We start from the raw sequence: 26,036 nt of genomic DNA, 5'->3' as shown, positions 1-26,036 counted from the left end.
TTGTTTGATTCTGAAATTGTATAAATATAAATATATACATATATGTGTGTGTGTGTGTGTGTGTCGGACTGGGACTAAAAATCAAGCCCGGGAAACTCGACCGGGCCGACCGGCCCAACTCGGTACCGCTAGTCAATTGTCAACGGGGGGGTGCTAGTGAATTGTCCGACCGGCCCACTTCGGTACCCCCTCTCTGGTCGCTACAATGAGGAAAATAAATTACGGGCCAAAAGTTTTATTTACAAGTATTAAAAGTAAGCAGAGGACACCAAACCAACTGAAGACCTGTCTGTCCGCTGCATCTACGCACACACTGTACCACACACACCTACACCACAGAAAAATATCGACTCTTTGTTTGTAGCCTAGATATCTATTAAACTAAAGCAAATATAGACAGTAGGCCTGTTATACTGAGTGATATATATTATACACACTGCTCTGCTTTCTGCACGGACCTCACAGCTGTTCTCTCTGTAAACATCGCGTCGATGAAAGCAGTTAATAACATAATATCCAGGGGATGCATGCAGAGCTGTCATTGGCTGAGATCAGTCCGGCCGTGCGTCACGACTCTTTGACTGCGAGAGACGGCTGAGTTGACCGCAGTCAGCTCTGCGTCACGCGGCAGGTGCCTCTTTCTTCTCTGCAGGATAAACGGTCATGGCTTCGGGTTTCTGTGAGGATTGCTCCAGACTTCTGGAAGAATTCAACTTCCATCTGAGGAAAGTCGGCAGAGAGTTTGAGCGGAAATAAAAAACATCTTCAGGGAGCTGTGTGAGTGCACGTGCTTCAGTGTCCTCACCTGAGAGCAGTTACCTGAGGAAGAGGGAGGAGGAAGAGGAGGCTCTCTCTGAACGGTAAGAACTACTTTGTCCGAGGATTGTCTTTGTTCTGGACGAACAAACACACATTAGTGCTGCAATGTCCCCAAGTGCATTTACTGTAGATACTTGATATTAGATCAGATATACTTTTTTTTATCCAAATCTGGGTAACGTTTTCTTTGTTATAGCATGTAAACAGGCATTGCACACTAAATACACACATATACGATAGAAAGATATCTATATCTGTGGGGTATTTCTAGAGAACAATGTAGAAATGCACAATGTAAAAATATACAAAAGTCGAAAACACTATAGTTATCTAACATACTCAATCCAGCTTTGATAACACTTTATATCATTATAAAAACATATCATATATATTATTCTGAAAATGGACCAATCTGCAATGACTACTTTTACTGTCGCTACTTTAAACTATATTTTGATGACAATACTTTTCACTTTTTCTACTTGAGGAACATTTTGAATACAGGACTTTTACTGTAACAGAGTATTCCTACACTCCGGTACTGAGTAGAGTACTTCTACTTTTACTCAAGTACAAAGATCTGAGTACTTATACTTTGTACACAAGTACAAGATCTGAGTACTTCTACTTTTACTCAAGTACAAGATCTGTATACTTCTACTTTACTCCTCTACAAGATCTGTGTACTTCTACTTTTTACACAAGTACAAGATCTGAGTACTTCTACTTTTACTCAAGTACAAGATCTGAGTACTTCTACTTTTACTCAAGTACAGGATCTGAGTACTTCTACTTTACTCAAGTACAGGATCTGAGTACTTCTATTTTACTCAAGTACAATATCTGAGTACTTCTACTTTTACTCAAGTACAGGATCTGAGTACTTCTACTTTTACTCAAGTACAAGATCTGAGTACTTCTACTTTTACTCAAGTACAAGGATCTGAGTACTTCTACTTTACTCAAGTACAGGATCTGAGTACTTCTATTTACTCAAGTACAAGATCTGAGTACTTCTATTTTACTCAAGTACAAGATCTGAGTACTTCTACTTTTACTCAAGTACAGGATCTGAGTACTTTACTTTTACTCAAGTACAAGATCTGAGTACTTCTACTTTTACTCAAGTACAGGATCTGAGTACTTCTATTTTACTCAAGTACAGGATCTGAGTACTTGTCCCCCCTCTGCTTCCTATAGATGAGGAACTTCAGCTCCATGATGAGGAAAGTCTTCAGACTCTGAGCCGACTCTCAGCTTCAGAGGACATTGAGCTGCAGAAGACAGCGGCCATGTTTTATCTACAGCTCAGTCATCACTGTGAGTAAAGAATCCAAACAGATTTTTATGTTGCTTCACTATCTTCTTCTTTATAGCAATGGTTTACAGATAAGTGGAGCAGGTAATGAGACGTGTGTTTGCTCTCCTGTGCAGAGATAAGCTCTAACGGACAGCACGGTTATTATGCAAATTATCAACTGTAATTTTCTTTCTAGGGTTGGCAGATAATTCCCTGTATGTGTGGGCTTAACCTGTTAAGCCCCGAGCCTGTTTTTCAGGTTTCAGGCTCGAAAATGACATGCCCAAAACAAATGACTACAACTTAACTTCTAAAAGGGTTATATGAATAATTTATTTTATCAAAGCAAGGTTTACATCTGTGAGTTGGATGTAGAAGTGTCAGAATCAATATAGATTTTTCTCAGTCAGAGTAAATTCAGATGGAACATAGCAAAAAAAGGTAAATTCTTACCTCCGCCTAAAGAAAAAACATTACTTATAGTGAAAACCACCCTTGAATGATGGGATGGTAGACTAAAAGCTTTAGGAATCCAAAGTATAACATATAATAAGTACCCTGTATCAAGATTGAGGCAAAACAAGTGAAATTTGACCTTTTTAGAGAGGTTTAGCAAAATAAGTCCAGGCGGAATAAGCTTTGGGCACATTTGGGTACATCTGGTTCCATCAGTGCCATTTGACCTTTTTCAGGTACCAGACTATAAAAATGGTGTATTACATTGAATTATCACCATAGGTATTCATTCCATCCAAAGAAAACAAAATTAAAATTAAAAGATTCAATTAAAAAAAATAAAATAAAAAAAAAATATTTTTTTTTAATTTAATTTGTGGAAAAAAAAGGACCCGCCGACGGGGTCTTTGGGGCTTAACAGGTTTTAAGTGCCGTTATTCACAGTACTAGTATCCCAAAAACGCTGCTTCTTCACCCACAATAACCAGTGTTTCCTGCTCTGTGTGTTTCAGTGAAGTCTCCTCTACCAGACGCATTGTTGGAGCCGGTCATGAACTTACTGCTATCATCTGACCTGGATGTTCAGAAAACCATCTCTCTGTCTTTAGTCAATCTGTTAGTGAAGAACAACGGTAAGAGATACGAAATCACAAGGTGTTTTAAAGAGTCCTCTCTACTTTAAAGAGTCCTCTCCTGCTGATGTTCAGGTGTATATCAGTATGTAGTGTCTCTACTTTAAAGAGTCCTCTCCTGCTGATGTTCAGGTGTATATCAGTATGTAGTGTCTTTACTTTAAAGAGTCCTCTCCTGCTGATGTTCAGTTGTATATCAGTATGTAGTATCTCTACTTTAAAGAGTCCTCTCCTGCTGATGTTCAGGTGTATATCAGTATGTATTGTCACTACTGTGACATGTCTGCTCTGATTGGTTAGCTGGCCGGCTCTGTTGTTATTGGTCAACATTTTAGAGATGTCCCCTCTAATGGAATCATGTTTTTAATATTGCTTTTTTTTTAAATCTAATTGTTATCCACAATCACATCTTAAATTATCCAATGAATAGGGTCATAATAACCGTGCATATACTGTAATATGGTGTCAGTGTGCAGAGCCTCTGTGGTTGAGATGGGGATGCTGGTTCCGATCCTGGATCTGATCCGGTCCGGAGACTCCAGCGCTCAGAGCCACTCCTGCGCCTGCGTCTGCCTCCTCGCCTCCTCAGGTGGGTGCAGAAGGATTTAAGGTCTTTAAATTGTTTAATAATAATTATTCTCTCGGTGTCTGGCTGTTACATATTTTTATATATATTTGTTTTTGTATTCGGGATTGTGGGAAACGGTATTTTGATCTCTCTGTCTGTACACACAAACTGAAAGATTGACAATAAAGTTCACTTTGACTTTTGAAAGTTTAACATGTATTTTCGTGCAGAGTCGAACAGAGAGACTGTCATGTTGGAGGGAGTGAAGCCTCTGCTGGCTTTAGCGAAATCCTACGACCCTCGAGAGCAGCAGGTGGCCTCCTGGGCTCTGATGCACCTCACACACTCAGGTAGGGTCACTTCCTTTAAAGGTCCCCTATTATACTGTTTTTCATCAATATATTATAGGTCTCAGATATATACAAATCATGTCTCTGAAGTGTTTGGCTCCAAACACCAAATAGATCATTGCAGCATCCCATAATCCCCTCTGTTTCAGCCCTGTTTCAAAAGTGCTGATTCTCTGTCTGTTACTTAGATGAAAATAAGGAGCCACTCCCCACGCCCCTCTGAGAGATATTTGGGTGAAAATAACATAATGGTGCTCTAGGAGGAGATTCAGGGTGATAAGGTGGGGGGGGGGCTACCTTGGTTGCTGATTGGCTAATGGTTACACAAGCCAAAAAAATCGCTATGACATCATTAAGTGGCCAAAATCTGATCAGCTCATTTTCAGACAGGTTTTTATATCAAATGGATCAGGACAAAAAGTGAGAGAATTTTTTTTTCCTGAAACTTTCAGAGTCTCTTTCCACAGAGGGGACACATGTTAATGTAGAAGAGACATGAAGAAGAGGATTTTGCATAATAGGTGACCTTTAAATCCTCACATATTTAACAAAAGCAGATGTTTTTTTTCTGGTGTTATGCTCCTCTCTCTCTCCAGATTGGTCCAGGAGGCTGCTGGGTGATGCGGGGGGTTTCCCGGTTCTGGTTCTGCTGCTGCAGGGCTCAGACTCAGAGGTCCAGTTCTACAGCTGCTCCGCCCTCTGCAACATCTCTTCTGCTCGGGAGCTCCACCCGAAGCTGCTCAGCATCGGGAGTCACTTCCTGTTGAAGTCCCTGCTGACGCTCGCCTCCTCCTCCGTGCAAAATGTAACGTTGAGTTTCTCCTTCCTCAAGATTCAAGGCTTTATTGTCATGTGTACATAGCTACAGTGTAGATATGACAATGAAAATCTGAGGTCACACGCAACACAATAAACAGATAGAATAGAATTCATTGCCATTTCTACACTGTAGCTTTGTACATATGATAATAAAACCTTTGAATCTTTTGAATCTATCATATGTATATACAGTATATTATAAGCCTATATTCATGCTACTGCAGTATTTGTTACCTTTTTTAAAGAACATTTTAATTTTGTATATTGTTTATAGTGATTGATATACTATTTTTAATTTTAATTGTTAACTCTTTTCCACTTTTGAGTATTTGCATTTTAATGTTGAGCACACTGGTCCTGTAACAAAAATAATTTCCCAATTTGGGATTAATAAAGTACCTACCTACCTAACTATCTATCTATCTATCTATCGACTGTAGAGGTGAGTTTGAAGGTAAGTTCACAAAAATGTATGATTAAAAATTCAGTTTTGTTGTTGTTTAGAACTCGATGCAGGCGTGCAGATGCCTACATACTCTCTCACAGAATGGTAAATATTTTCCCATTTCATTTTGCTGATGCTTTATCCATTGAAATAACAATAAGTGCATGTAACCATGAAGATGCAAACTCAAAAAGTGTATATACTAGATGTGAGAAAATGTATTTTAAATACATTTTTACCATTGAAGATAGTACTTGTGTATTTTTAACTAAAGTAACTTTTTTAATTTCCCATAATATTTATATTTTGCGTGGACTGTGACATGTTGTGTGGAGTGTTTTTCGAGCAAGGCAAGTTTATTTATATAGCACCTTTCAACACAAGGCAATTCAAAGTGTTGCCAAAGTGGCAATTCAAAGATCTTGTCAAACAAAACAAGCTAATATAGAATAACACAGATATAAAATACATGAATAAAAGTTACAGTGCAGTGTAAGAGATGAATAGTTCAATTAAAAGCAGCGTCAAAAAGAAAAGTCTTCAGGCTGGATTTAAAAGTAGACAGAGTTGCAGCCGACCGGCAGGTTTCTGGGAGTTTGTTCCAGATACTTGGAGCATAATAACTGAACTTCTCCATGTTTAGTTCTGACTCTGGGGACAGAAAAGTGCACCGTACTTTAACAACAAACTCCTCCTAGGGATTTTATCCAATCATCTTCAAATCTTGACAGTAGCATCTCAAGACCTGGCAGATGCAAAGTTAGTGGCGCCCATTTTGACTCTCGCCTGATGGCTATGTGATCCCTTTCCATGGAAGGTGATTATCTCCTAACGCCAGCTGACATGCTCCAAACGGCCCCAAACGTCACATGATGGTTAATGCTTCGGCCCTGAACAGCTCATCTCCAAATCTGAGGTGCCGAAACACGATATTGCTGTGACACCAATGGACACGGTCCGATCGCTACCAAATTTCACATGTAATCACCGGTCCATGCCTCAAAACATCTACATTACAACAGAATTGTGTCGAAGTCTTTACGTTTGGTGTCAATCATGATGAAGTCCAAGCTATGTAACATGAATGGCATGTCCCCCAAAGAGTTTATGGAAATCAAAAATAGTCATAATTGTCTATGATAAACTGTGTAGCCGTAATATAGAAACTCAGAGACTTAATGTCCCCTTTAAACCCACCATATGTAATCCCACAGCCGTTACGGCATACAATAATGTACTGTATTATAAACGCTTTGTAATCTAGAGCCTTTGCTATAAATCATAATATTATAATATCATATTTTCCAGTGTTCCCCAAGTGATAAACTTAAGTATAAAATAAAAGTACTTAAGTATTTCCATCTTATTCATCTTTATACTTTTCTAAATCACTTCATCTCTCAGGTAACTATTTTACTTTTTACTCAGTTACGTTTTTCTTACATTACATTACATTACATTGCATTCTTTTAGATATACTGAACAATTTGTACTAACCCTAACCCTAAACCCTATCCATACCATAATTAGGTAATTTTAAATGTGAGTTTTCATTAACTTGTGTCTGTTAAAGGTGGGGTTGGTCATTTTGGAGAAACCAGCTCGAGTGCGCTAGAATTTGAAAATACACAACCGGAAAAGATCTGCCACTTCCTTATAGAGCCCCTCCTCCAACACACACGAACGCGCACATGACCAATGAGGGCACGAGATAGGTTTTGTGCACACATGGAAGGCTGACAGGCAGGTAGGCCATCCAGTTATTTTAGCCGGGCCGGCTCAGATGATTGGTCGTGCTTTTTACAGTACTACGGCTTCCACAGATGAAATTCTTGTATGGATGTTTTGTCAAAGCACTTAAGATATTCATTGCTATCGGGATGTTAAGAGCATTCCATGGAATATAACAAAAAGTGTATCTCGAGCCGGTTTCTCAAACTTACCTACCCCACCTTTAATGGGTTTAGAAATCTTCCTACTTCTCAAGATAAATAAACTATTTGTTAGTGAAACCCTGACAGCGATGATTTTTTTACCAAAGTTTTGCAGATAATAATTACGCATTTCTATTTAAGTGAGGTTTTAAATGTTTGTGTTGTTGAATCAAAAGCACATCACATAAGGCATATATACATTTTCAGTTTTTATTTGACTCTATTGAGGTGAGTGACTCCATGTTTCAGTCAATACAATTACATGTTCCGCTCTTCACCTCAACATTTGGAGTATTAAAGTCCCAGAATATTTGACCAGCTTCTATGAACACATTTAAAAAATATATACATATATAATGGAATTGAATGTGTACAGTGAGACAAATATAAAAACACTTTTATATTTCATACCATGGGTTGTTTTTATTTATGAAAGTGTTGATTAAACATACAATGAATAAAAATAAGTACTTTAGTAACCAAAATGTATACAGTAAATAATGTATACTGTATATGTTTACACAGTGAGGCACATGCGTACAAAGATAGATTTGAATTTGTATTTTATTTTTAAATCAAATCCTAATTGTATTGGGCGAACCTGAGCTCCAGGAGAAAACCCAAAAGTGGATCAGATAGGGTATTCTGGACCTCAGGTTTTCCAGAAATCCATATTAATAAGGATTAAAAAAAACATCAGCAAAAAGTCCCTCCTCCATTTACCTCACCTCACTCCACCCTCCAAAGCGTTTTGAGTTCAAGAAAAGCGCTATATAAATATAATTGTTGTATCTTCCCCCTCATATGGTGTTCCTGAAGTGCAAGTCAAAACAACATTTCAGAAAACACTTAAACATTTCACATTTTACGGAAAGGGTATTCCTTTAGGGAGAACACTTCTTGTTTGTGATTGGACAGAGCCAGCCAGAGAAGTTGCTGTGATTGGTTGTTTTGCTGCCAGTCAAGAAATTATGCTTTGTGATTGGTCTGCACCCGTCCAACAGCACCACGTATTTCCTGTTTGGTACTGTTCAGCTGTTTCTTCACGAATTGTAAACTGAGTTGGAAAGAATGGAAGAAGAGATGGAACGAAGGATATACATACGATGTTATCCTCGACATGCTGTCAACCCATCACGACATCTACATGTCCCTTAGAACCAGGGGTGTAGTGCTGCCGGAGCGCCGCTCCGGTTGTTAGCATCTGGTTAGCTAGCTACGCTAACGTACATAAGGAGTTGTTTCTACAACAAGGTGGAGGAGAGTCCTCTCCTTTCAGACTGAGAGGATCTTATAACTACAGCTCAGTAATAATAATAATAATAATAATACATTTGATTTATATAGCACACTTTAAACATAAAAGGTTAAAATAAAATAAATAAATAAAGTAAGTGAGGTCTCCTCAGTCCTAACTCTTTAAACTGCGCTTTCAGGGTTCTAAGCAGGGGTGTAGTGCAGGAGCGCACCTATGACCAACAAAAAAGCAACATATGGACATAGGCTACTATATCAAATGTATTTAGAATTCTATCCATGTGACCCTTTTTTTTGTGGGTGGTGGACCTAACATCCTCTAGGGGGGTCCGGGGGCATGCTCCCCCGGGAAGATGATTTTTTTAAATGTTGAAATTAAATGCATCAATCTGCTGCACTTTGAGAGCAAAGTTAGGGACTAAATCTATTGATACATCTCTCAACAACACCCAAGTGAAACAGTACTGTAAACAGAAGTACCTTTTCTTTATGCATATCTTACTAATCACTCCCCTTTTAAACTGTATTTTAGTTTTACTGTCCTATAGTATGAGTTGGAATTATTTCATACCTGTTTTTCATTTATTCTCTTATTTTTTATAACTATAATGACAATAAAAAGGTGTGCTTTGGAAATACTTGTTTACATAAATGGTGACCAAACCGTTTGAGACCCACTGAGATAGCTTAGACTAAAGTTAACTATCTAAACACTCAGAGTCCTTTAGCTCACTGAGCTGTAGTTATAAGATCCTCTTAGTCTGACAGGAGAGGACTCTCCTCCACCTTGTTGTAGAAACAACTCCTTATGTACGTTAGCATAGCTAGCTAACCAGATGCTAACAACCGGAGCGGCGCTCCGGCAGCTGTGACTACCCGATTTGCATCTCTGCCCGATTTGCATTGCGCAAGCGCGAGATGGTCCGCCATATTGGACAGCTACATACGGCAACCCAAATAGGACATTTGTTTCGCAAAGTAGAAAAAAATAATAAAAAAACCCGGCAACATTAATCTGAACAAGAGAGAGAGTTATTGATATTACAACGTGACTTCACTATTATTTAACAAATACTTTTATTGGGTTAATTACATTCTTAGAATAAGTGAGAAATTGATTTAACTTCTGTTAGACAGTTATCATACTGAAGAAATATTTACTGTGAATGTATGCAAAAATGTTTGGCATTAATAATTTATATGTAATTACATTAACTATGAATGTCTTTCATTTTATTTCAAATTAAATACAATTACATAAAAGATTTTCCATAAAAAAGTTGATTGAAGAACACATCTCTGTTATTAGATCAGTAGTTTTCTTATATGACAATTATTGCTACATTTGAAAGGTCTTTACCAGCTTTGGAATTATATATATATATATCGTTCAGATTAATGTTGTCTGGTTTTTTTAGTTTTCTTTTTCTGCTTTGCCAAACGCCACTGTGTCAAGTGTCCTATTTGGGTTGCCGTATGTAGCTGTCCAATACGGCAGACCATCTCACGCTTGCGCAATGCAAATCGGACAAAGATGCAAATCGGGTAGTCACAAGCACTACACCCCTGGTTCTAAGGGACATGTAGATGTCGTGATGGGTTGACAGCATGTCGAGGATAACATCGTATGTATATCCTTCGTTCCATCTCTTCTTCCATTCTTTCCAACTCAGTTTACAATTCGTGAAGAAACAGCTGAACAGTACCAAACAGGAAATACGTGGTGCTGTCGGCCGGGTGCAGACCAATCACGAAGCGTAATTTCTTAACTGGCAGCAAAAACAACCAATCACAGCAGTGCTTCTCTGGCTGGCTCTGTCCAATCACAAACAAGAAGTGTTCTCCTTAAAGGAATACCCTTTCCGTAAAATGTGAAATGCTGTAGTGTTTTCTGAAATGTTGTTTTGACTTGCACTTCAGGAACACCGTATGAGGGGGAAGACACAACAATACATTATATTTATATAGCGCTTTTCTTGAATTCAAAGACGCTTTGGAGGGTGGAGTGAGGTGAGGTAAATGGAGGAGGGACTTATTGTTGATGTTTTTTTGAATCCTTATTAATATGGATTTCTGGAAAACCTGAGCTCCAGGAGAAAACCCTATCTGAGCAAAAAGTGAAGGAGGGAGGGGGTGAGGTAGGAGGAAGGAGGTGAGGTAGGAAGGAGGTGAGGTAAATGGAGGAGGGACTTATTGTTGATGTTTTTTTGAATCCTTATTAATATGGATTTCTGGAAAACCTGAGCTCCAGGAGAAAAACCCTATCTGAGCAAAAAGTGAAGGAGGGAGGGGGTGAGGTAGGAAGAAGGAGGTGAGGGAAATGGAGGGAGGGAGTTACTGTTGTCCAGCTGGAGCTGAATCACCAGAAGCTTCCTCCATCTTCTCCATCTTCTCCATCTTCTATGGAGGTGTTTCTTGCGTCTTTGGCTTTTCTTCCTCATCTCCTTCTCTTGCATCTTGCTTATCATTTTCTGCAAGGCAACGTCTCTATCCTCAGTCCTCCCCCCTCCTGCGAGAGAAGAAACCTCTGCTCTTATTCTTCATGTGAAGACAGAGGTCTTCCAGAAGTTTATTTTCCTCCTCCATCTTTTTCTCAGTTGTTGCCCAGCTCAGTCTTCTCTGAGCCCCGTTGTCCCTCTGCTCCTCCACCTGTTTCAGTCGTATCTCCATCAGAATAAACTTGATCTCCAAGCTCTGGTGTTTCTGGACGACCTCGTCCTTCTTCTGAGTTACCTCGTTTAATTTGGTCTCTACCAAATTAAACTTGGTCTCCCAGCTCTCCTGGTTCTGGGCCAGGTCTTTGGAGAACTTCTTCTTCCAAACCAATTGGTTTGTCTCCTTGTGTTGGACAAACTGCTCCCAGTTCAGCTGTTTTTCAGCCAGGTCTTTGGAGAACTTCTCCTCCTGCTCTCTCATCTGTTCTTTCAGCTGTTTGACGTCCGTCTCCCAGCTCAGGTTATTTTCGGCCAGGCTCTTAGTGAACTTTTCCTCGCATTGAAGGAGTTGTTCCTCTCTTCTCTGCTGCAGGTTTAAAGTCACCAGGTTGGCCTCGTTGTGTTGGTCTGAGAGCTTCTGTTGCTGTGTCTCATACCATGCCACTGTGTCTTCCAGCTGCTCTTTGTGTTGAAGCTCTGCAGCTTCCATGTTCTCCTCCAGATCGCTGTTTCTATCCTCCAAGATTGTCACACACTCAAGGAGTTCATCCCCTTTTCTTATCAGCTCTTTGATGATCTCTGGGTCACACTGCAGGGGAACATCATTATTCTCGCTGTCAGATGTCGCCTGGTCCTTCTCGTCTGAGACATTTCCTTTCTCTGCCTCATGCCTTGCCACAATTTGGTCCAACTGCCTCTTGTGTTGGCATTCTGCATCTTCCATATTCTTATTCAGACGGGAGATTTCTGCCGCATGCTCCATGTTGGTGTCAACCAGCTTTTTGTTCCTGTAGCCCAGGAGCTCCTCAAGACGTTTGACCTTGTCTTTTTGGTTGCGCATACTGTGGCAAAATTTCGTCCTCTCCTCCTGAAATGCCCCACGATACTCATCCAGGCCATATATCTGGCCATTTCTGCAGTGGACCTGCCTGTAAGCTCGATCCGCTTCTGCTCCATGGTCGAATGGCCTGGGGTTTCCCCTGTTGTTCTGGGGGATTCTTCTATCCATGGCACCGTCTGTAGACTTGTGTTGTGCGTAGGTAGAATAATCTATTTCTCTTTGGAAGAAGTGTTCTGTGTAGAAGTCTGCGAAGGTTGTCTGAATGCGTCTAACCACTTACAGCTCTGGAGTGAAGAGTGACGAGTGAATGCACATCACAGCCCTTGCAATCTTCCTTCGGACTCCTGTGACATCACCATGACATCACAGATCTCTCTGATCTTCTGTGACGGAACACTCATCAATGCCAATGATGTCATCGCTTCAGTGTGTCAGGATGTCACTGAAATAGTTTGGTTTAGATTTATGGTGTTGCCATGGAAACACAAACTCGCAATAATACAAATTATAGTAATACATTTAATTGTTATGGCGCTTTTCCTAGTGCTCAAAGATGCTTTACATAAAATCAGAAACAGAAACAGTACAAACTAAACAAATCAACAATAAACAATAAACAACAATAAAACAACAATAAAACCCAATGTTGTCACAAGTCAAAAGTACATAGTCCAAATGGCACCAAACGTCACATGATAGTTAACGCTCTGGCCCTGAACAGCTCTACGTCAAATCTGATCATCTCATCATATGCTGTTGCCATGGAAACACGAACTCGCCATAAAACACGATGTCAACGTAACTCAATGGTAAATGGTCCAAACATTACCAAACTTCAGATGACCATTAATGGTAGAGCCCTCAACTCGTCTCTGATAACGAGGCAGCCCTCCAGACATCTGAGCCAATTGTGAGTCTTCACCGCACGCCGTAGCCATGATGTGGCGCCCATTTTGAGGCTCGCTTGATGGCTATGTGATGGAGCTGGACTGTGTGTTGTTGTGTGTAGATCTGATCCAGGAGCAGCTGATGGATCTGGACTGTGTGTTGTTGTGTGTCGATCTGATCCAGGAGCAGCTGATGGATCCGGACTGTGTGTTGTTGTGTGTAGATCTGATCCAGGAGCAGCTGATGGAGCTGGACTGTGTGTTGTTGTGTGTCGATCTGATCCAGGAGCAGCTGATGGATCCGGACTGTGTGTTGTTGTGTGTAGATCTGATCCAGGAGCAGCTGATGGAGCTGGACTGTGTGTTGTTGTTGTTTGTAGATCTGATCCTGGAGCAGCTGATAGATCTGGACTGCTTGTTGCCTCTGCAGTCACTGCTGAAGACGTCCTCTGCTGTGTGGAGAGAGTCAGCCGTCACACTGCTGTCTGCGCTGACGTCACACACACCGAACAAAGTGAGGTTTCCTCCACAGCGGGATCTTAATAATAATCATTGGTAAACATTAGTGGTGTGTGTCAGCTGTGAAGGGGTTAGATCATGGATTAATAACGACACAATGGGCTTCAGACATGAACGCCCCCTACCTAAGAACAAGAGCCACAGATTCAAGACATTTCTTTTATCATCTTTGTAGATTTTTGGCGACTCCTTGTGATGGTTTATTGTCTCTTGTTTGTCATATCCTGTCTTTTCTGTTGTTTTAGTCTCTGTTTGGTCAGTCTGCGTCATATTCTATGCCTCTTTAGAGTTTGTATGTCTCTGTTGGTTGTCTTGTGTCTCTTAGTAGACATTGTTCGCCTCTTTGTGACTTTTTGTTGTCATTTTGTGTCTCATTTCGGTGGTTCTTCATTTCATTTCATTTCACACCTTTATTTATCCAGGTTGTATCCCATTGAGATCATTGATCTCTTTTTCAAGGGAGACCTGCTCAAGTAGGTTCCACATGAAACATTAAAAACATAAACAGAACAACAAAAGGACATCATACAGTAGCATTACAGGGATTACAATTTACATACTATCCACATCTTCATCTCTGTGCAGTCGTTTCGTTTCTCTTGTTACTTTTTGGTTGTTTTGCATATCTTTGTAGAACATTGTCCCCCTTTGGGATCATATTCTCTTTCTTTCGTTGTTGTTTTGTGTCTTGTTTTGGTCTGTGTCATAGTTTTTGCATCTTTTCTCGGTCATTCTGAGTCTTTTGTAGACATTATGCATCCCTTTGTGTTTGTAATTTCTTTCACTTTTGTTGTCTTGTGTCTTGTTTCAGTCTCTCTAGTAATTTAGGTGATTTTGCATCTAGACATGTGGTTTTCCTAATTAGTTGTATTCTCTCTCGGTCTCTCCTTTGTTTTGTGTTTCTGTATCCATCTATATAATAGTACATCTATTTTTGGTCAGGTTTTGCATCTTATTGTATGTCTTTTTGTTATCATTTTGTCTCCCTTAGTTACTAACCAACAAGCCATGTGAGCAATAGCTTCAAACAGAGGCAATTCCAAAGTCCAAGGATATTTTCTGAGGGGACATCCCTTCTTTTAACATGACATTGAACTAGTAATCAGTAGATGTCCAATCAAAAACATAATTTACTGCTCTGTTTTTATCCCAGTTTTGATAATATCTCCCTGGTTTGTTTGCAGGACATCCTGGTGAGCGAGGGTCTGCTGGAGGAAGTGGGTCAGCTGCTTCTTCATCCCACATGCAGCTCCGTCATCATCACACACAGCTGCAGGATCATCACTGACCTGAGCAGCTGCAGCGAGGGTCAGCAGGTAAAGCAAACTCATGATTTAACGTCACACGCCTGCAGTAAATACACAACGCGCCCGTCTTTCTTATCCAGGCTGTGATGGAGGCTCGCTGTTTGTCAGGACTCCTCGGAGCTCTTCTGTCTCCGTCTCTGACTGATGACACTTTAATGCATCTGACGTCATGCTTGCAAAACCTCATGACACAACGTGAGGGACCTGGACTCAAACTAGTATTTGTCTGTTCTGTTTTGCTCTTTCTCTGTGGAATAAAACTCAAAAGACATTCTTTATCTGTTTTGTAATTTGCCATAATCCTTCACCTTTTTAGATCCACTTAAGTCTGAGTTGTCGGTCATGATAACATCAGAGCACGTTTCCAGACTTGTGAAGTTATCGGGACAAACACAAAATCCTCAGTTATCGTACAACAGTGCGGCCGTCATCAGCAGACTGGAAATGACAGGTACATAATGTTCTGTGAAAGTATGACTACCTGATAGTAAACAGATTGATTTTATGAAACTGTGTGTCTTCATACTGTTTATCCAGGAGAGACGGTCCAGCTGCTGAAGCCTCACTACGTCACCATGTTGGAGTACCTGTCGGTGTTTCTCAAAAATAAAGATTTAAAGTTCCAGCAGCTTGGCATAGTGATGATATCCAACCTCAAGACAGGTTTGTATTCGTTCTACCCTAGGGTGTTACTTTGTGTTGAAGTTTTGCATCTCTTTTGGACTGTCATGTGTTTTACTGTGTTCTAATCCTGTCTCTTTTTGGTTGTTTTGCACTGTTAATAGACATTTTGCATCCTTTTGTGGTCAATTTCTTTCATTTTTGTTATTTTGTTAATTGTTTTGTCCCTTTTTAGTAGTTTTGCATTTCTTTTTGGTCATTTTGCATCTTCTTGTAGACGTTTTGCATCTCTTATTAGACTTTTTGTGTCTCTTTATGGTTATATCCGGTCTCTTTTTGGTTGTTTTACGTCTCTTTGGCAGACATTTTGCATCTCTTTTTGTTATTCCTACTTCTGTCTTGTTTTGGCTTTTTTGGTAATCCTTTAATAATCAGTAGGCTAGGGTTTTCCCCTTTTCTCTGTTACTTTTTTAGACGATGTAAATGTGTTTCTCCTATATTTTTACATGGTCTGCTGTGCGAAACAACCTTTCTAAAAACGTCCTCATTATTTAGTTAACATTTCTTGATGCATTTTAAACAGTAGTGGGGACAAGATCCACCAAAAGCAACTCAAAGTACTGTAGCCATTTACACCATCTTATCATAGTAGATATTCTTAACAAATGAATCATTATCAGGCCTTGAGATCCAGGAGTTGTGAGTCTTCTGTTTGTTTCCCCTGCAGATGGAGACTTCTCCTCTCTGTTGTCTGGCGGTGAGGTGGAGGATCAGCTCCGGACGGTTCATGATCAGACGGAGGAAACCAGACGGCTGCTGCAGACGATCCAGCCTCTCTCTCCATCTCCTGTTCACCCTTTACTGCCTCGACACAAACACTGAGAGACGAGCACTGAGCACAGCATTCATGCACTGAAGAAGCAGCTTTTCTCCATCATGTTTTAAAGTGTTTATTTATTAGTTTTTATGCTTACAGTCAACAACAACGTAAGTGAAAAACAAGGCAGAGAAGCGGCATAGTATCAACTCTTAACACGTGATAGTTACAAGCAATCGGATATTTAGGATTGGATACATTTGTTTTTTATATATGCTTTTCTTATAATAAACTCACTTAAACTTCTACGCCTCCTAACGTTGCTTTGTAAAGCGATTGCGCGCGATATCAAACAGAGAAGACTGTGAGTGCAATAAAGTCTCTGTGCATCGAATTCTCTTAAACAACACTCACTAAAACCGAAGCAAAGTCTTTGGAAACTAAGTTCCTTAGCAGCTTTGAAATATGTGATTGCTATACGTCACAAAATCAACAGGTAGGAGAGGAATTTACACAGGTACAATTGAACTCTTGTGTGCTAACTTCATAGCGCTAATCTAATTTAAAAGTGGCAAACTAAGGAAGGAAAAGTACTTAGACACATCAGGAATAAGAAAAAGCATATGGCTAACATGATTGTAAGAAGAGCTATTCCTATTACTTCACACACTCTCCATCATCTCCACTGTCATCTACTGTACTGGTTTTTGGATAGTGGTTATTACTGTATATGTTCTGTACTGAAAGGAAGCAGTATATAACATGCCCAGTATTTGTGCCACACACACACAGAGAAAAAGTGATGCTGACTTGCATGCTCATTTCAGTGTGCAGAAACATGGCCGAGCTGCAGGAACTCACGGAGAAAGCACAGCTCTCCAATAAAGTGTGAACGTCTGTGCAGCTGCTCAGATGACCTCTGCAGGGACACACACAAAAAGATATTCAATAAAATGATTCAGAGCAGATTAAGAGATAAAATCATGTACGATCCATGTTGAGACTTTCCATCAGGAGGGTCGGGATATACAGGGAAAGGAGAGGCTGTCCACACACCTATGAGCTTTATTACTTTGAATATTGTCAGGTATTGCGTGACGAAGATTTGGCAAGATACAGTTTTGCATTAATAAAACGTACGGATATTTTGTGTCTTGTTTAGTAGTTTTGCATCTACTTTTGGTCATTTAGCATCTTCTTGTAGACGTTTTGTGTCTCTTTGAGGTTAAAACGTACTCTGTTACGTTCATTTGACAAGAGTTGTTACCAGTTACGGAAGAGCATAAGGGCCACATGTGAGTATTTCTGTAAGATCTGACCAATAGTGAACTTTTTGTATTAGTTCTGCGATTAAAGTCTGATCAAAAATAAAAAACCACATGTGGCCCTAATCCTCTAATTAATAGCGGTGTTGAAACAAATGGACAACTGTTTGAATCAAGTCGTTAGTGGACCGGTTGAAATGCAATTTGGATGGAAATAACCTGCCGTGACGCTGTCATTTACTTTCAATAAACCCTTGTTTAAGTTGTAGGCCTACATGTCCCCGGGGATCTTCATTAACTTTTATGGAGTCAGAACCAAAATATCCTGCAGACTGCAAGTGTCCTAGGATCTTTGTACGTTGGATAAACTCTGACATTACATGCTTTTGGCCAGGGGTGTCAAACTCTATTTCACCGCGGGCCACATCAGCATTATGGTTGCACTCAATGGGTCGGTTGTTACTTTAAGACTATAAATATATATACATATATAAAATAATATATGATATTACATGATTGCCTCTGCATTGGATTATTATCGAATAACTTCATAAATAACTACGTCTGAAAGCAGAAGTCTAGGGCAAATAATCGCAAATCTCTGCAGTGTGAATGTCACAAAATGAGATGCATTGTGGGACATGTAGTTTATGGGCAACGTGCTTCTGTAAAGCGGCATGTAACCGTATAATAAATGTATTATATTCTTTCAGAGCTCTTATGATGCTGGCGCATCATAAACACGTCGGATAGTGAAAGTGCAGTCGGATTCTCTAAAGTACCGCAGTCTCTTCTCCTAAATCCTTTTGAATTATCCTATCCACTATCCCTTAACCCCATGACGTTTCACTCAGAGGTCAAGGAATAGACGATAGGGTTAGAATTTAGGAGCTGATTTTTGGATTATTCGACCGCAACCCTGTCCTGCAGAGAGGATTACTGTGATTTAGCAAGGGTCCTACGTAAGAGGTTAATACCTGACAGTAAACACCACAGACTAAGGTAAACACTGACAGCAGACTGCACACAGCGCTCCCTACAGGCCCAACGCTGCAATCGCAGAAACAAAGGATTCAATTGTGATGGGAAAAACACATTTGTCACCAAAATAAATAAGTTAGATAAAGCACAGCCTATATAAAATAGTATAAAATTAACTTGCAAAAGTTATTTACAAGAATATGTGTTACATTAACACACAGGGCTAATAATATAACTGCACAGTTCCTCTATTTATAATTCAATTCATGTTTTTTTCTCAGTAATTTTCAATTTTTTGTATATGTATGTAACTTCCTTGTACACATTTTTTATTGTTTAATATATTTTCATCATTCATTTACATTTGTTATGTATTCACCAATACGCCAAAGCAAATTCATTTTATGTGAAAACTTAGTCTATGGTGAAAAATATGGAAAAGTATTAGTGTTCTGCAGAAAATTGTAATTATTGAGAAATAGAAAAAAGGGTTCATTTTGTTTATCCTATTCTGTTGAAAAAAAAAATAGTCTAAAAGTGGAAACCAAGAAAACATGTATTTAATTTACAGACATTACATATCATGAGCAGACAGATATGATCAAAACAACATGTAAAAGGTGAATATACAGCATTCAAAAAAGGAAGAATATAACGCAAAAAAGGCAGGAAATCACTTCGATGTTTCTTAGTTTTACATGTCTGATGATTCTCTCTGGCTAAATGCTTTCCCTGTGTTAGGTTAAAGAAAATCTGCTTCCAGGTTGTTGGATATTTCTTTGCAGTTTATTTCCTCAGATGTTTGTCTTTCATTGCAGCATTGTTTGTTTAACAACTTTCCCCTGTTTGTCGATGGCAAAGTTGTAATTCTTTGGATTGTCCAGAGCTTCTTCTATACGCTGATCCAAGTTTTCCAAGGTGATGAAGTTCTTTGCATCCTCCTGTAAGAAATTGTAATTGAAAAAAAGTCAGATTCGTAAGGTCATAGTTTGGGAATACTGATGTTTCTCGTGTTTCTGCTTGTTGGGTAGGCACATGTTCACAGTGGAATCACAATTATCCTGCTGAACAAAACCTCTAAGTATCAGAAACCTTTGAAGGCCACAGATCTTATTTTCTGCAATCATTTTAAAAAGCCAATGGAGAAATCCCATTGGCTTTTTGTTGGGGGAACCAGTGAAATACTATCATCCAAACGACCTACAACAATTAGTCATCCCTGTAACTCTATAAAGTAAAATCCCCATGAAATGCTTACGATGAACACTTTAAGGACATTCACAGCTAAATAAAATACAACTATAAAATAACATTTAAACAACAAATCAGAGGGAAAAGGGACTGACCTGCAACTTCAATATTTCTTTCTCTTTTTCTTTGACAATTTCTTGCTGCTCTTGTTCGCGCTGAAGGATAACTTTGAACTTCTTGCGATCAGTTTCCTCTTTTTCCATCTGGACCCTCACAATTCTGGAAAAATACAGAGGAGACAGTGAGCTCAAACTTAAAGAAAATGAAATCACATACATGGAAACAAGACCACAAACCACAAGTGGCTTGCATCTTTATAATAGTTTTATATTGTTCATCTTTTAAATGTCTTCTCACCTGAGTTTGAGCATGCGTTGGTTCTCCAGGTGGTTGAAGTCCATGAGGACGCGATGCTCCTGCGCCTCCTGCCTCGCCCTTTCCTCTGCCAGAGAGCCTGTGTCCTCCTCGTACCTTTTCCGAAGCATCTCCTCCTTAAACTCCAGACTGACACACAGAACATAATGGCATAACAGTAATTAGGTTAGTTAAAGCTAAAAAATATTTAGATAATATACTTTTTGTAATGTTGTGTTTTACTTCTATTCTTGTTTAAGTTTATATACATCTTATACCAGCTTTTGCTATTTAGTTATACAATGTTTTGGATTGTAAACATGAGATTATAAACCTATTTATTTGTGCAAATTTAAAATTAAGTGTTTATTATTCTTAAAAGGTATAATACCAGCTTTGACAGAGCAATACTTTGATCAAGTCAAGGACACATTTTGGCAAAATACTTGAACTTTTTGCCACCTGCAAGCAAATGTGGCACATTAAAAGAAGTGGGTTGAAACAAATGTTATATTTTTAGCTCTTTTTACGTTTAGGGAACACTTTCCTAACAGGGGCACAGCTTTGTTTTAACACTTTGTAAAAAATGCTTTGGCAATACAACATTTTTGATATAGTCATGAATGAAGCTCCTTTGAATTTCAGTTAGATTTAACGTCTGGTCAACGGCTGTTTATTACCGTTATAGTGATTTGAAATCCAGGTTAGTCAGTTAAATAAACGCTACCAACGTACCGGAGCGCCCTCATGATCATCTGGTACTCCCCATATCTCTCCTTCAGGACCACCATCTCCACCGGATCCACCGGGGGAGGCACTTTGATTCGCCCCACTTTGGACTTAGCCACGGGGTCGGTGCGGGACTTTCTGCCCCGGACAGCCTCCACGAGCACGGCGCTCCTCGGTGCAAGGACCCGGGCCGCCTGGACGCTTCTCCCACCGATAACCTGGAACATGTCGGAGTGGAAAGTGTGGTTTCAGGTGCGGATTGTTAGAGGAAAGGTGTAACGGTTAGTTAAAGGAAAGTTAACATTGAGATTGAAATGTTATCGACAGAAGGAGGCGGCCATGTTGGTGTCCTCTGACCGGAGGAAGTGATTAGCAACGCAGCTAACTGAGGAAAGACCGACGTAGTTTAGCCTCTACCGCCATCTATAGGTAGGAGAAAATGCTTTGAAAATAAATAATAGTATGTGCCTTTTCAAACTAGTTTTAGTACTTCATAACTCTACTACGCCGGTGTTTAAACGTAATGCCTAATTACTAACTAAGCAATCTATAGTGACAGCTAACTAGCTACGACACTATGTAGCTAGTTAGCTAAATAGCTAGGTTAGCTTAACAGTTTTTTAGCAGCCAGGTACTTTCAAACATTGTCAGGATAGAGGTCAAATTCACAAAATAGCCACTGCGTGTTTTTAAGAAATTAAACTCTTAAGTCCCAGACTGATTCAATAGTGCAACATAGAATATACTTAAGACATACAAATACATTTTAAAAAGTGCAAGTGAGACCATAATGCAAGTAAATACATGCGCATAATGTATTCAAATGTCTATTAAAAAATATTATAATAATAAACGTTATTTGTATAGCACCTTTCATACACGAAATGTATAGCCTAAGGTGCTTAACTAATAGTACAATAAATACCTCTGAAGTCTATTTAAATACAAGTATAAAGAAGCATAACATGGACAAAGTAGCTGAACATTGTATTTAAATACAGTTATTGAGTAAATGTAAAATAAGTATCTAAAAAGAATATTACTTTTGAGTTAGAGAATACTTATGGCAAGAATAACATATTTTGTAGTTGAAGATTCACAACAGCAGAAACCAACTGGCTCTTAAAATTAGACGTATACATATTGTTTTGTGTGCTGCAGTGCTGAACTTTAGTTTTACACTCACTATATGTAGTAAATATAAATGTGAATTTTCTTTGTGTGGTTCTTCATGGTTCAGTGAGATGCCGGGTGTCAGCCTGGTGACTGATGATCCTGCCGAGGCGAGGCCAACACATCACAGCTAGTGTCAGCGTGCCAGGAGCAGGGAATGATGGGAAATGGTGCAGTGCTGCTGTGTGCCGTACATTGTGACATTGAGAGCTGTAAGTAAGGTGAAGTTTAAGAAGAGTGAAATGATCTCTTCTTCTATTATCATACAGTATTTCAGAAGGAAAACTTTGAAACTCAGATACCTAACCAATCAAGAATATACCTTGATTGAATATACAATTTGATGTTTGTTTATTGTTCTGAAACTTAAAGTGGACCTATCATGCTATATTTGAATAATATAGTGTAGGACCATACCTATATAAGCATATTTATACTTTTTCTTTTTCAAAATACCAAACAGATCATGCATTTTAGCCATGCCTCATTTTGCTCAATTTGACAATTTCTAGCTCTGTTTTAGCAAGGGCAGATTCAGTGAGAACAGCACCATCTACTGGCCTGGCATATGTACTACAGCGTCTCCAGCGCTTTCGAACGGCAATGGCCGTGGCTGTCTCCTCCTGATTGGTGGAGTTGGCCCAATAGCCGTAGCACCACTGTCCTGACGTCAGTAAAGTGTTCAAATCTGGATCAGTTTTTATCAGATCCGTTGCAGCCCCTTTTTTAGAGATTTGTGTATGGAGGAAAATAGAGAGGGTTGTGTTTTCTGACACTTGGTGAGTTCCCTGGAACACCGGGGACACATATTCATGTATAAAAGACGTACAAAAGTGCATTTTGCATGATAGGTCCCCTTTAAAAACAAATATTTTGTTGTACAAGAAAGAGACATATCATCCTTTTAAAGTATCAATAAAAACAGGAGATGTGAACAGGTTTGCAGGTCAGTTATATGTTTATTCAGCTTGTTGCCGGCTGTTACATAGAGCTTAATGGTGGGTACTTAGTTTTAGTTTCACAGATGTAAAGCACCATTTAGATATAACACTGTCAGACGAACAACAAGGAGCTCCTGCACTTATCTTTCAGTTTCATTGTTTAGCTTTGAATGAACTCACAGAACAGAAAATCTAATGCAGATAAGCTGTGAGACACACTGCATGAATATAAGAAGAAACTGTAACAATTAGTCTTCCACAGCATTTACATGTCCAGAACCTATGCAAGAAATTACAGTTTTAATTTAAATTAGAAATTTAATTAACTGGCCAAATAGAAAAACCCAAACATATTCTGGTTTAAAACCAACCAAACGAGTAGTATCAGTGTAAATGCAGAGGACGACTAACTTAAAAGGACAACACTTTGTCTTTAATATAGTGAAAATAAATGTATTTAAGGTTACAGGTTCACTGACTATAGAGAACCAGGTTTGCAGGACAATGCATGATGGATTGGTAGAGTTCCCGGTTAATAACGCTGCATGTTTCTTGCATCAATTCAAACGCAGATAAAGTCCAAGCATCCAGAGATAAAAGGGACATCCTTCACAAACAATTGGTCAAATGTTTGCACAACAGAAGAGTCAAATAGTAACTCTGCTGTTTGGACCTTAACGCGTAAGACAGAAAGAGGAACTCAGCCAAAACATTACTGCTGCCCGACTTAGCTTTATGTTGCTTATGCAGTGCAGCCACTCTGCATTTTTATAGTCTGCCATCTTCGTGATGTGCGATGTCAGAACGTGTGTAGAAGAAGGGGGACTTCTGGTGGACCTCTTGTTTAGCACAAGGGCGCATCTTTCTTGAGAACGATGAGCTTTGGTTTGCGATTTTTTTTGTTTTTGGGAAGAGTAAAGGATGGAAGGGCTATTTTGGGGGGGGGGGGGGGGGGGGGGGGCAAAGGTGGTAGAGGGGAGAACACAACAAAAAGGGGTGAAGTATTCAGGTGGATGCCAGGCTGGTGGCATTTAGTTTAGGGCGGAAAGGGAAGGGTAAGTCAGACGAATCTCCTCCCCCTCAAGAAGTTTCCTGAAAAGACAAAAAAAATCCTTCAGTATACTGTCTATTTGTTTGCATATTTACACATTAAAAATGTGTGATAAACATCTGGCCTCATGCAGTCAAATTATATACGTGCAAAAACTGCAAATTGCCTCTTTTTGTTTTCTCAACAGAAAATTAAGAGAAAAATAGGAAAAACTTAAAGAATGTTGCAGTCAAGTAATATTATAAATAAAACATACATGGTCTTTAACTCTCACCTGTATGCAGCTATTTCGATGTCAAGGGCCATCTTCACATTGAGAAGGTCCTGGTAATCTCTCAGGTAGCACACCATCTCCTGCTTGGCGTCGGTGATATCCCGCTCCAACTTACTTATCCTCGTCTATGAATGCAAAAACACACAGTCATTAATCATCAAACATCACAGTTAGTGATGCTAGACACAGTTACCTTTTTGCCTTAAGAGCTCGTGTGTGTGTGTGTGTGTGCTTGTACTGAATTAACATATACAGTTTCTGGAAATCCTTGATCTCTTTTTTTTGTGAAGCTACATTTCCTTTTGTTCAGACAGTAACCTTGCGGATGTTCACCTCTGCTGCAAGTCTGCTATCAACTCCTGCTGAGCTCTAAAGTATGGGGAGGATGACGCCGCTGCAGAGAATAATTTACACCTTTTGGCAAAAGGGTAGCTCCTTTTGATGTTTCTCTACTTTCTGAACATGAAGTGTTCTCTTGTATTCTGAGTCTATTTATATTATTCTATCTTATCTCTGCGTCCAACCTTGATGCCAAGACATCTGAAAGCACTTCTGAAGCCTTTCTTGACACAATTTGCAGAATACCTGACCAGGTACCACATATTAGTGCACATTCCCCTGTTAGGTGAATATTCATGCAGATCAGGAATCCTGTTTTCCATCATTCACCTGGTACTTTGACACCTCTTTGGTCTGCGTGTCTTCCAGATCCTCCAGCTGTTTATGTAGGGATTCGATGAAGGTACGCAGAGATTCAATCTCAGAGGAGCGGGACTGCAGCAGCCTCCGGTACTCCATGGTCTCCTCCCGGATGGCGTGCACGGCCTCGTTGTTTTTGCTTGCCATCTCCGCCACGCTGGCGAACTTGCTCTTGTACCAGTCCTCGGCCGCCTGCATGTTCTTGTTGGCCAGCCGCTCGTACTGACCCCGGATGTCTCGCAGGGCGGTGGAGAGGTCAGGCCGGGACACCTCCACATCCACGCTGATGTTAGCCACCTGCAGCTGGGCCTGCAGCTCCTCGTGCTCCTCTGCAAACACTTTCTTCAGGAACACTATCTCATCACACAGGGAGACCACAGTGGCCTCGGCGTCACAGTTGGTGAGCACGGCCCTGCTGGCGTCCTCCTTGGCCCTCTGCAGGGCCTCCTCAGCATCCATGCGCCGCCTCGCCTCCTCTTCAAATCGTTCCTTCATCTGCTCGTGCACGTCACGCAGGTAGTCTCTCTCCGCCTCCATCCGCATCTTCTCCCCGTTCTCCGAGTCTATCGTGGCCCTCAAGCTCCGCGCCTGCCCCTCATATAGCGTCTGCAGACGGGACGGGTCATTCTGCCGCCGCCTCAGCGCCTCCAGCTCGGCCAGCAGGGCTCGGTTTTGCTGCTCGAGGTGCCTCACCTTGTCGATGTAGGTGGCAAAGCGGTCATTTAGGTCCCCGAGCTGCTCCCTCTCCTGGGACCGCAGGCCCAGCAGCTCTGAGTTGAGGGAGCTAGCCTGAGCCATGTCCATCCGTTCAGAAGCGTCTGGCAGGGAAGAGGAGGCCAGCCTCAGGATCCTCTTCCCAGGCGCAGGAGCTCCAGGAGAGGAGTAGAGAGAGGAAGACATGGAGGATTTGGTGGTGTATTGGGAGCCTCTGTAGCTGTCCCAAGGGCGGCGGTAGGAGAAGAAGGTATCGTAGCTCATGATGAATTTTTTGTTGTTGGTTTTTTAAGAAAAAGGATATGGATGTTTTTAGTTTCAGAAGGTTTTTTTTATGTCCCCCTTGTTCTGCACACCATCAGTGAGGATGAGCAGGCG

At 40.2% G+C, this 26,036-nt stretch overlaps 3 protein-coding genes across 3 annotated transcripts; 1 reads left to right on the top strand and 2 right to left on the bottom strand.

Moving 5' to 3' along the window:
- Positions 1–663: 663 nt before the first annotated feature.
- LOC117493898 (vacuolar protein 8-like) lies at positions 664–16,534 on the top strand. The gene is made up of 14 exons (XM_034144485.1): positions 664–740; positions 829–860; positions 2,020–2,139; positions 3,088–3,207; positions 3,677–3,796; positions 4,006–4,125; positions 4,722–4,930; positions 5,449–5,494; positions 13,343–13,476; positions 14,666–14,797; positions 14,869–14,983; positions 15,105–15,239; positions 15,326–15,451; positions 16,137–16,534. Exons 1-14 carry the CDS (start codon positions 664–666, stop codon positions 16,289–16,291), a joined length of 1,641 nt encoding a protein of 546 aa, XP_034000376.1. The 3' UTR covers positions 16,292–16,534.
- A 2,472-nt stretch (positions 16,535–19,006) lies between these two features.
- On the bottom strand, positions 19,007–21,182 carry mrps26 (mitochondrial ribosomal protein S26). The gene is made up of 4 exons (XM_034144488.1): positions 20,813–21,182; positions 20,081–20,227; positions 19,819–19,942; positions 19,007–19,413 (listed from the first exon to the last, which is right to left on the bottom strand). Exons 1-4 carry the CDS (start codon positions 21,031–21,033, stop codon positions 19,282–19,284), a joined length of 624 nt encoding a protein of 207 aa, XP_034000379.1. The 5' UTR covers positions 21,034–21,182; the 3' UTR covers positions 19,007–19,281.
- Positions 21,183–22,914: 1,732 nt separating this feature from the next.
- On the bottom strand, positions 22,915–26,036 carry si:dkey-33c12.3 (uncharacterized protein LOC335380 homolog). Its single transcript, XM_034144487.1, has 3 exons — positions 24,915–26,036; positions 24,246–24,370; positions 22,915–24,012 (listed from the first exon to the last, which is right to left on the bottom strand). Exons 1-3 carry the CDS (start codon positions 25,920–25,922, stop codon positions 23,952–23,954), a joined length of 1,194 nt encoding a protein of 397 aa, XP_034000378.1. The 5' UTR covers positions 25,923–26,036; the 3' UTR covers positions 22,915–23,951.

The sequence above is a fragment of the Trematomus bernacchii genome, unplaced genomic scaffold (genome assembly GCF_902827165.1).
Source record: "Trematomus bernacchii unplaced genomic scaffold, fTreBer1.1, whole genome shotgun sequence".
NCBI lineage: Eukaryota > Metazoa > Chordata > Actinopteri > Perciformes > Nototheniidae > Trematomus > Trematomus bernacchii.
Note: the sequence above shows the minus strand (reverse complement) of the source record. Positions and strands in the feature narration are given on the sequence as shown.